The 10,282-nt window shown below is 52.5% G+C and overlaps 2 protein-coding genes across 3 annotated transcripts in view; both read left to right on the top strand.

Annotated features, from left to right (window-relative positions):
- Positions 1-7,598, top strand: part of LOC102768679 (CMRF35-like molecule 1) — a 10,476-nt gene extending 2,878 nt beyond the window's left edge. Inside the window, exons 2-7 of one of the 2 annotated variants that reach the window (XM_015570713.1) lie at positions 1,011-1,340; positions 2,378-2,501; positions 4,479-4,591; positions 5,487-5,509; positions 5,799-5,948; positions 6,393-7,598. In XM_015570713.1, coding sequence (XP_015426199.1) covers positions 1,011-1,340; positions 2,378-2,501; positions 4,479-4,591; positions 5,487-5,509; positions 5,799-5,948; positions 6,393-6,548 — 896 coding nt within the window. In that variant the 3' untranslated portion in view covers positions 6,549-7,598. Of the gene's footprint in view, positions 1-1,010; positions 1,341-2,377; positions 2,502-4,478; positions 4,592-5,486; positions 5,774-5,798; positions 5,949-6,392 lie in introns of those variants that run through there. The other variant, XM_015570717.1, reaches the window with a different exon arrangement.
- The window catches only part of LOC102774150 (CMRF35-like molecule 1), a 32,637-nt gene extending 24,274 nt beyond the window's left edge, over positions 1-8,363 (top strand). Inside the window, exon 8 of the mRNA XM_015570720.1 lies at positions 7,640-8,363. The gene's annotated coding sequence lies outside the window, so the exon portion shown is untranslated. The remainder of the gene's footprint in view (positions 1-7,639) is intronic.
- The last annotated feature ends 1,919 nt before the right edge of the window (positions 8,364-10,282 follow it).

Below are 10,282 nucleotides of genomic sequence, written 5' to 3'. Positions count from 1 at the left end.
ATAAAAGTTTGAAAAATAATATGCTAAGAGTCTGGGAGAAATATTGCTGGAGAAATGAAGTCAGTTCATGACCCCAGGCCAAGAGTCTTACAGACAGAAGCATTGGAAATTTTTCTGAGCAAAGCAACCATATGAAAAGGGAAGTAGGCCTGTCTATGGGAAGGCTCCTCCCTGATTCCATTCATGTTGGCGGAAAAGGGGCATACAATGTATTATCCTCTCTGGAACACTTCTGAGAATGAAGTGGGGTTCTATGAAAATTTATTGTTTGGGACAATAATAAACTATGACTGCCTTAGGCAAACCAAAAAGAAAAAAAAAAAAGAAAACACATATCCAAGCAAAAAAGAGTATATGAACGTTCATAGCATCTGGACCTCCTGAGGCCAGCAGCACAGGTCAGGAGCAATCACTCCTGTGGCAGTGGGTCCGCTGGTACTTCCTCCCCCTGAGACCAGTTCAACACAGAGATGCTGCAAAAGGACAAAGATTTGCTGAAACCGGTTTGGCTCAGTGGATAGAGCATCGGCCTGCGGACTGAAAGGTCCCGGGTTCGATTCCGGTTAAGGGCATGTACCTGGTGCAGCAGCTGGACCTCCTGAGGCCATCAGCACAGGTCAGGAGCACTCACTCCTGTGGCCATGGGTCCGCTGGTACTTCCTCCCCCTGAGACCAGTTTAACACTGAGATGCTGCAAAAGGACAAAGATTTATGGGCCACAGGGAGCGGGAGGGAGCGAATTATAGGAGATAATTATTGCTCAGAGTCAGTGCTTTTGTTTCCTTGAGCTCTGCAGTGGTGCCGTTAGGTGGTTTTGGAGGTGGCTCTGAGCCAGTGGAACTTGGAAGGACAAAGGTCTGTGCTGTGGAAGGTGAATTCCTTCCTTGACTCTGTCCCACTCCTCAGGCCTTGGACTGTTGGAGCTGCTCACAGTGCAGGCGGCGGTGGCCCTGGTCTTGGGGTGGGGACGTGGGAGTAAGGTGACAGGTACATGGATTTGTATTTTCCAGGCTCATCAGTTCCCATCACGGGTCCAGAAGCAGTGAGAGGTCTGGAGCGGGGAGTCTTGACCGTGCAGTGTCGCTATGGCCCACGATGGGAGGCCTACCTGAAGTGGTGGTGTCGAGGGCCTGTTTTAGGAAGCTGCGAGATCCTTGTTCAAACCAATGGATCAGCGTTTGGGGTGAAGGAGCGTGTGTCCATCCGGGACTATCAGACAAACCACACGTTCACTGTGACCATGAAGGAGCTCAGGCGAGAAGACACAGACACTTACTGGTGTGGGATTGAGAGAACTGGATCTGACCATGGGGTCCCTGTTAAAGTGACCATTGACCCAGGTAAGAGGACGTGCATGTGTGGCTGTGTCCTTTCAGGGCCTGCTCTGCCCTGGTCCTTGAGGTCCCTGTCCAGTGACTGAACTCACTCAGATGAACTGCCTCAGAGGGGGTTGGTCTGAGATTTCATGAAACCCTGGCTGCTCACTTAGGTTGGGAGGTGCAGGGCTTCTTAGATGCTCTAGGGGCTCAAGATGGGATAAAGCCTTTCTGGGCACATTTTTTCTCTGCACAGCTCATCGTCCGAGTCTATTGCCCATAGAGACCACGGTGATGGCCCCAGTTTTAACTCATGGGCTGAAGGAACCTTCTACCGTGAATCCCAGAGATTCCATTCCTACCAAGGCTTCCCTGGCACCTCTGGTGCCCTGGTGTCCCTGCTCTTCCTGAAGGTTGGGGCCGGGGCTCATAGCTGCTGTTCCCACCCCTTGTTCCATATCTGGTCTCAGGGGGAAGGAGCCCAGCACAGTTGGGGCTGTGGGTCACCCCCGAGGTCTGGAAAGGCTTCCACAGCCAAACAGTTGCATTCTGGGCGCCTGACATCCCACCATGAGCCATGGGTGCATCTGGGCTTAGAGACGTTCTCTTCCTAAGACCTTCTGGAATAGACACTCCTGGGAGCATCTGGGTGTGAACAGGTGTGTCTGTTGGGCCCTGCTTTGCCGACCCTTGGACAGCCAGCACCAGCTCACAGGGCACGGATGGCCGGGAGGGGACACACTCATAGCGTCCCCACCACACCGGGACCTGGGAGGCCTGAGGTAGCTGCCAAGTGCAGCACGTTCCTTGTCTCATGGGACCTCGAGAATGACCCTGAGCAGGAACTGCCCCATCACAGAAACTTAAAAACTTGTCCAAAGGAAAGGCTCTTCCTGAACATCATGATTTTGCTCAGGGCTGGCCCTGACCTTAGAAGTCATAGCTCTTGGGTGTGTTAGTTACCTGGCACGTCCCCATTCTGCTCTGGTCCTTGCTGGATAAGTAAGATGGGGGAGGAATGTGAGCAGGAGAGTGGAATGTAATCTGTTCTGTATGACAAGCACCAACTACAGTGTTGACCCCCACCTCTGCCATCACCTCCACTGCCAACGCGTTCACAGTACCAGACACCCCAGAAGACACCACAGGCTTCCTGAATGTGACCAACCACCACTCCGATGGCAGGTAGGTCAGCTTGGATGCTGCTGTTCCCTGTGGCCCACTGGTCCCAAACTTCTCCAGTGCGGGGACCCTTTGTAGTCCCACGTCCCAGCCAGGATGCCAGGGGCCCTTCCACTGAGTTACAATCTGCTTGGCCGGCACTGTGTTGAGCTGAGGTCACACAGATATAGAGCGTCCCATGCGGAGCTCAGAGTGCGGGAGATGGAGGAGCCGGCAGTCATGGCAGAAGGCATGGCCAGGGTGTGTGGTCACGGGGTCATGGGGCCACAGTGCCCCCTGGTCCAAATTCTGGGAGAACAGGAAGGGCTTGGGGAAGCCCTCTTTCCCCAGTTACATTAAGGCAACAGCAGTGATCCTGATAGGCCCTCGTGTCTCTAGAGCCCCTGGCAGCTCACAGAGGACTTTCCTGTGTGTTATTCTGTTTGTACGTTGACCCTGCCGACGACCACGCACATTCCCATCCTCCTTCTTTCCACACCAGGGACTCCTTAGTCCCCTCACCCATTAGACCTCTCTTTGGGGAGTTTCTTTCTACCGGACTGCTTTTAACAAGTAACAGCAAGGAGTTTCTCATTTTATGAGTCAAAGCCAGATGTACGTACCAGTTAGGGCGTTTGCTCACATTATGGATAACTCACTCATTGATTCAACAAGTAGCTATTGAGCCCCCCTCATATCCAGCACCAATTTAGGGAACACAGGGGATGGGAGGTGAACAGAACAATCAAGCTGTCTGTCTGCCCTCCAAGCACTTACAATCAAGAGATAATTAACGTACCAAATAGAGTTAATTAAGTTAATTGATGAAATTATTTTATAAGTTTCTGTAAGTAGTGACGAGTAAGAGATAATCCTTATAGTCATCAGCTCAGACTGCCATCACAAAGCAGCGTCAGCTTAAACAAACAGTTGCATTCCGGGCGCCTGACATCCTATCATGAGCCATTGAGGCCTCAAGTTCTGGAGGCCAGAAGTCTCAGTCAGGGTGTCGGTAGGGTTGGTTCCTCCCAAGGCCTCGGTCCTTGGCTTGTAGACAGCCATCTTCTCCCTGTGTCTTCCCATGGTTTCCCCTTTGTGTGTGTCTGTGTCCCAGTCTCTTCTTCTTATTATAAGAACCCCAGGCATTTCCTCCCAGAAGAGGAAGCAAGGGTGAGAAGAGTAAGAAATGAGGAAAGAGCTTGGCCATTTTCTTGGAATGAAATGGGGCTGTTCTGGGATTTTGAGCACAGGAGGGAGGCGCTGGGACTCTGGTTAAAAGCTGTGCTGTGTTGATGATGAACAACAGGAAGATGCATGAGTTTCCTGTGCCTGCCATAATGAAACAGCACAAACTGGTGGCTTAACACAAGACAAGTTTATTCTCCCACAGCCCAGGAGGTCCATGATCTGAAATCAAGGTGTCGACAGGGCTGGCTCCTTGGGGCTCAAAGGTAGAACCTGTCCCATGCCTCTCTCTTGGCCGGCAATCCTTGGCGTTCCTTGGCCTGTGGCTGAATCTCTCCAGTCTCTGCCCCTGTTGTCACATGGTCTCCGTGACCGTGTCCCTGTTGCCCCAATTTTCCTTTTATAAGGATACTAGTCATTGGGTTAGGCCCACCCTAATGCAGTACGACATCATCTTGATCACATCTGCAAAGATCCTATTTCCAAATAGGTCATCTTCCCAGGTTCTGAGTGACATGAATTGTGGGCTGGGGGACACTATGCAGCCACGTCAGAGGACCAGTGAGGACGCAGGGAGACCTTGCTGGTGCCTGTTGTCATACAACTTCTCTTAGGCTTCTAGACCCATTGAAACTCCCTTGTGGAGCCCTCCTCTCCTTTAAAAACAACAGCCATTTTTGAGGGCACCCAGGAGTGGGGTTCCCAGGCTGGAAACTGCAAGCCAAAAGGTGTGTGACTGTCTGCTACCGGGTGGATGGGATAAGGCCCAGAGGCAGGAGGTGAGCCAGGGCTCACGGGTGTCTTCTGTGGTTCCAGTGGCGACTCCCCGAAGCTCTTCATCCTCCTGCCCCTCCTCTTTACTCTGTTGCTGCTTCTCCTGGTGGCAGCCTCACTGTTGGTGTGGAGAATGGTGAAGCGACAGAGGAAAGGTGAGAGGACCTGGCTGGGCTGGGCTGGGCTGGGCTGGGCTGGGGAGTGTGTGGGCAATGGCTAGTATGGTCACCCAGGAGCCATCGGTCCAAGGGATTGCCCATGGGGTTTGGAAGGGGTGTTTTCCCAAAGGCCGCTGGTAGCTGAGCCCAGGTGGTGCTGACATTAGCTGTCTGCTTTGCACACCCCTCTTTGCCCTTCTTGTCTCTCTGACCCACCACTTCCTTCTCTGTTTCCCGGCTTGACTCTTGGTGGCAGAAGCGGCCATGACCGTAGGCCCATTTTGGGAACCCAGACACTTCAGTGAAATTCATATGGTTGCCAAGGAGGTACTGAGCTGACACAGAGGTAGGGAGAAACACACACACGCAAGAATGTGTACACACATGCACGAACACATATAACACAGTGCATGCGCACACATGAACACACAGTTAACACATGTGCACATAGAGATTATACATATGCACACACACACACATGCGCTTGCATATGCGTCACACATAGAATCCTCTGGGTTTTATTATAAAGGTTGGTTGAGATTCCTACTCTGGCTCCTCTTCCGCCCCAGCCATTCACTCATAAGCCAGCCTCATCTAACAGGGGATTTGGCCCCGAACAAACCCTCCTCCTGTCTGGCTCCACTTCCACATCCTCACATAATGGCACCGCCCATTCTCAGAGCCCACTGGGACCTGCGCTCTCTCATGGGTCCTCTCCGGCCCCTCCTTCCCCCCGAGCCTGGGGGATCTTGTAGTCTGGGAGGAGGGAGCCTGGCTCTGTTCATCACATTTTCTCCCAAGTGCATTGTCCGTGGCCAATGTTATAAGTACTTTCTGTGCTCCTCAGTATCTAGATTTTGAAACTAAAAATCTGACTGTTTTTGTCTTTTAGCTGCTGGGATATCCCCAGAGCAGGTAAGAGAGTCCCTGAGGTCAGACCAGCACTTTCCCTCATTTTCCGTCTCCCAGGGGCCCCGAGGTCCAAAGGTATCAGGCAGACCATGTGCCCAAGTGTCTGAAGGGGTCTGCAAGGCCAGGGTGGATGGAGGGGGTGCTGGAAACAGCCAGTTGAGGGGAGGGCTGGAAGGGGAAAGGTGAAGGAGACAGAGACGTGGGGCCTGCATAGGAAGCTGGGGGGAGGGGGCAGGGCAGCAGAGGGGCTGGCGTCCTTCTGCGGAAGAGGAACCTGGGCTTCCTCTCCCAGGTGCTCCAGCCCCCGGAGGACAATGTCTGCTGCCAACCTGTGAACCTGAAGCAGACAGAAGCCTCGCCCAGCTCCCCCAGGAAGAGGGCCCCCACGCAGCCCTCCTCCTCTGCCCAGAACGACCAGGGGGAAGTGGAGTACATCACCATGGTGGGTACTTGTTGGGGCTGCTGTGGGCCTTGGATTCATCGTCCCTGCTTTGAGGATGGACTTTCTCCCGCCCCTGTGGGCACAGAGGAGGGTGGGTGCCGGGCACAATCGCAGCCATTGAAAGACTTGCCTGCTGAGCTCCCCAGGCGCTTGGCCTTCGGAAGTGTGTCCATATCAGGTCTCCACATGGGGGACTGGGAGCCAGTCAGTGGAGACCCAGCCAGGCCCAGTGACCTGGGAGCACACGCAGAACGTGCTGCCCTGGCACGGAGTTGAGGGAGAGTCACCTGCTGTGGCTGGAGCTCAGGGTGCCCTGCATGGGAGTGGCCTTCAGAGTTCCTGAGGGGCGTGTCCCCCAGCCTCAGGGAGGCGCCTCATCCATGAGCACAGCACCCCACCCCTCCCCCCACCAGCCTCCCTGACCTGCATGCGCCTTTGTTACAGGCCCCCTTTCTGGACACGGACATTTGCTATGCAGCTCTGTCTCTGGACACCTCAGATCAGGACTCAATCTACATCAACACACAGGACCTCATCACTCCCCCTCCCAGCAGGAGCCAGGAGGAGCTCATCCAATACAGCGCCATCAGGAAGCCTTAGCTGTGCAAGGACCCCCTGCCCAACCCCACATGAGGCCTGTCAGCACATTCCTGCCTCGTCTGCTTTCTGCTCCCAGTCCTCTCACCACTCCCAGCCCAGAACTGGGCTCCAAGCCTGGTCTCAGGGGGATTCTGAGAGATAGAAAGGGGTCTCCCCATTTTCCTTCCTCTCCCAGAGGCTGGGGCTATGGTTTGGGGCAGCTGAGGGAAGAATGATGATGATCATGACAATAATAGCAACAAACCTCTATTTATTGCTGCCATGTGTGATGGGTTGAATAACAGCTCCCAATGCTATGTATGTGCTAATCTCCAGAACCCGTGAGCATTAGCTTCTATGGCCATAGGGGCTGGGCAGATGTAATTCAATGAAGGGTTTGGAGATGCGGAGATTGTTCTGCATTATCCCGGCAGGCCCTAAATAGAACCACAAGGGTCCTTATAAGAGGGAGGCAAGAAGGTCACAAGAGAAGGGGCTGTGACGACGGAAGCAGAGGCTGGAATGACGCGGCCAGGAGCCAAGGAAAGCTGTAGCCTCTAGAAGCTGGAAAAGTCAAGGACTGGATGCGTCAGAAGGAACCAGCCTCGCGGAGACTCTCACATGAACCCAGGGAAAGGGATATGGAACTTTTGGCCTCCAGAACTGTAGGAGCATCAATGAACATTGTTTTCATTGAGCCACTAAATTGGAGGTAATTGGTTAAGCCACGTTGGGAACAGATACCCTATTGTGGCAGGCGCTCTTTCTAAAATGGTCTACCTATAGAAACTCATTCAATCCTCACAACAGGGCGCCTCCATTACTGCCCCATTTTACAGGTGAAGAGTCGAGGTCCAGAGAGAGTCTGGGCCACTACCCTGCACTGTGGGTCTAGGGAGGATAGTGTGTGTGTGTGTGTGTGTGTGTGTGTGTGTGTGTGTGTGCAGGCACCTGCATCCACACAGCAATAGTTAGTGAATATTTACAAACTCCGGACTCACCATGCTTCTTCTAGAGTCCCCGTAGCCCTCTCTCCAGAGCAGTGGTCGGCAAACTGCGGCTCACGAGCCACAGTGGCCCTGGGGACCAGCCTCGTCCAAGCTGCCATCCAGTCCCCTGGCTGGAGTCCCTCTTTCCATCTGTGTCCATTCTTCCAGCAGCTAGACCTGCTCACTCCCTGCTTGTCACCCTCGGGCGGCTTCTTCCGCAGCCTATGGGGCCACCGGGACCCCATGGTCCCTGCCTGCGCCTATGACCCTGTCTCTGCCAGCCTTCCTGCCCCTCGCTGTCCTTCACCCCCAGGGGCCTTCCTGCTGTCCTTGGAACTTAATAAGGCTTGTTAACCCTCCCCTGAGGATGTATATTTTTTCCGTTGATTTTCTTAGAGAGAGTGGAAGGGAGAGGGGGAGATAGAGAGACAGAGATAGAGAGAAAACATGATGTGGGAGAAACACATCAATTGGTGGCCTCAGGGTCGGGGGCCTGGAAGTGTTTAGGGGCCATTATCAGCGGGTCCTGGGGCTGGCCTCACTTCTCACAGCTGTGGACACCCAAGGGGCCTGGGGATGATGGTGGCCATGCCAGCATGATTCTGCTCTCCCTCCCGGGGGAATTCCCTAGCATGGCCACAGCTTTACGATCCGATCGTGGGGAATTTGCAGAGCCCTGACAAGCTTACATATTCTTGGGCTGGTCATTTGTGCTGCTGGGGTCAGAGAGAGACCGTGTGACCCTGGCCGTTTTAGGATTTACACCGAACAGGAAGTGTCGACAGAGAGATCTTTAAATGGAAAAGGTCAACGTTGAGCAAATTCAGAGTGAGTCAAAATAGAAAAATAAAAGTCAAAATAGAAAGCCCTGGGCCAGGGCACCGCTGTGCCATTTTAACTTCTGTGAATAACGGGGTTTTACCGCTGAGTTTTTAAGCAGCCAGCGCCAAGCAGAATCCATAAGCACCTGGGTTTGTCGGACTAGTTACATCTTTTCTAGTAACTAGTGGAGATTCCTGCCACGAATCCCCTGACATAAATCGAGAAACACCGGGGAGACTAGAATGTAGCTCAGTTTAGTTTGGCTGGAGGACTCTGGTTGCTTCTGCCCTTTTCTGGACCGTGGATATGGGCTGGAAATGGAAGTTTCTGGCAGCCTGGCTGAGCTGAGGAAAAAGAAACCAGCTTAGAAAGACAGCCATGCCCGGCTGGGATAGCTCATTGTTGAGCATCGACCTATGAGCCAGGAGGTCAGGGTTCGATTCCCTGATCCCCGGTATGGGGCGTGCAGGAGGCATCCGATCAATGGTTCTCTCTCACCATTGATGCTTCTGTCTTTCTCTCCCTGTCCCTTCCTCTCTGAAGTCAATAAAATATATTTTTCTTAAACAGAAAGACATCCAGTCTGATCACTTTCAATTGTTTTATTCAAGCTTTTATAAAGGTGTCCACCAGATATACTGCTGGATTGGTGGCTGTCTTTAAAGGGACCTTTTCATGTCCTCAGAGATGGGGTTGACTAGCCCATGGCACTTGGGAAAGCTGCCCCATCCATTCTGCAGCGGCACGGAACAGACTGCTGGCTGTGGTCCTCCCGGGAAGCATCCTGGTCCTTTCAGTGGGCCTGACTACAGGAATCTACCTCGAAGCCAGTCCAATTTGTTCAAGCCAGAACTGGAGCTTAGACCGTGGTCTTGAAGTGGTCAGGGCCCTGGGGGAAGGGAAGCAAACATATGCAAGAGGTACGAAAGGAAGTTGTTTCGCAATGTTTATAGATTGGCATCTCAGTGTTGTCTCGGCCATATCCTGTGGCTCCACGAATACTTTAAGGCAGATTCTGGGTGTTGGTCTAGCACCTTTACTGCAAGAGAGAGAAAGCCCAGACACGGTTCTTCTGGTCTGAGTGACGGTGGCATTGGCCATTTTGTGGAACCGTTTCCAGGCAAGCGCACTTCTGCGAAGGCAAACGCCAAGGTATCTAACCACTCAGCTCTGGCGGAGTACCTCATGAGTCACAGCCTGTCTAATGCTACTCGGACCTCCCTCCTCTGGCTGTTGAATTATTAATATTTAAAGATTCTACTTTATAGAAGTTGTAGGGTTTGGGCAGTCTTCTTTGGAGAATGCTGTGCTTTCAGAAGACGGAGCCTTTCTGAGCAGTTGACAGAGACAGGCACACTGGACTGGTAACCTTCTAAATGCATGATGAAGACAAGTGTTGGATTGACCTTAAAAACAGCAGCCGCTTAGCCTTGGGAGGGCCAGGCTGCTGGACTAAGTCGATTTCACGTAATCCACAATGTTTTAGATCCGGAGGGACTGATCCCGCCTTTTATTTTACCAAGTAGGTGCGTTTTTCGCCAAAGTGATTGGAATTGGTAATTAATCGGTCAGTTCACTGAAAGAGTCGGTTAAGCCGAAACCGGTTTGGCTCAGTGGATGGAGCGTCGGCCTGTGGACTGAAGGGTCCAGGTTCGATTCCGGTCAAGGGCATGTACCTTGGTTGCAGGCATATCCCCAGTGGGAGATGTGCAGGAGGCAGCTGATCGATGTTTCTCTCTCATCGATGTTTCTGACTATCTATCTCTCTCCCTTCCTCTCTGTAAAAAATCAATAAAATATATTTAAAAAAAAAAAAAGAGTCGGTTAAATCAGGGAAACATGAAAGAGGTATTCTTTCTCCAAATGCTTTCTCTTGACTCCACATATCTAAGTGTGTAGCAGTTCGCTGGTATTTTGATGGAGACCTGAGCCATTCCTTTGCTG

The sequence above is a fragment of the Myotis davidii genome, unplaced genomic scaffold (assembly GCF_000327345.1).
Source record: "Myotis davidii unplaced genomic scaffold, ASM32734v1 scaffold172, whole genome shotgun sequence".
Lineage (NCBI taxonomy): Eukaryota > Metazoa > Chordata > Mammalia > Chiroptera > Vespertilionidae > Myotis > Myotis davidii.
This window is presented reverse-complemented; position numbering and strand designations above follow the sequence as displayed.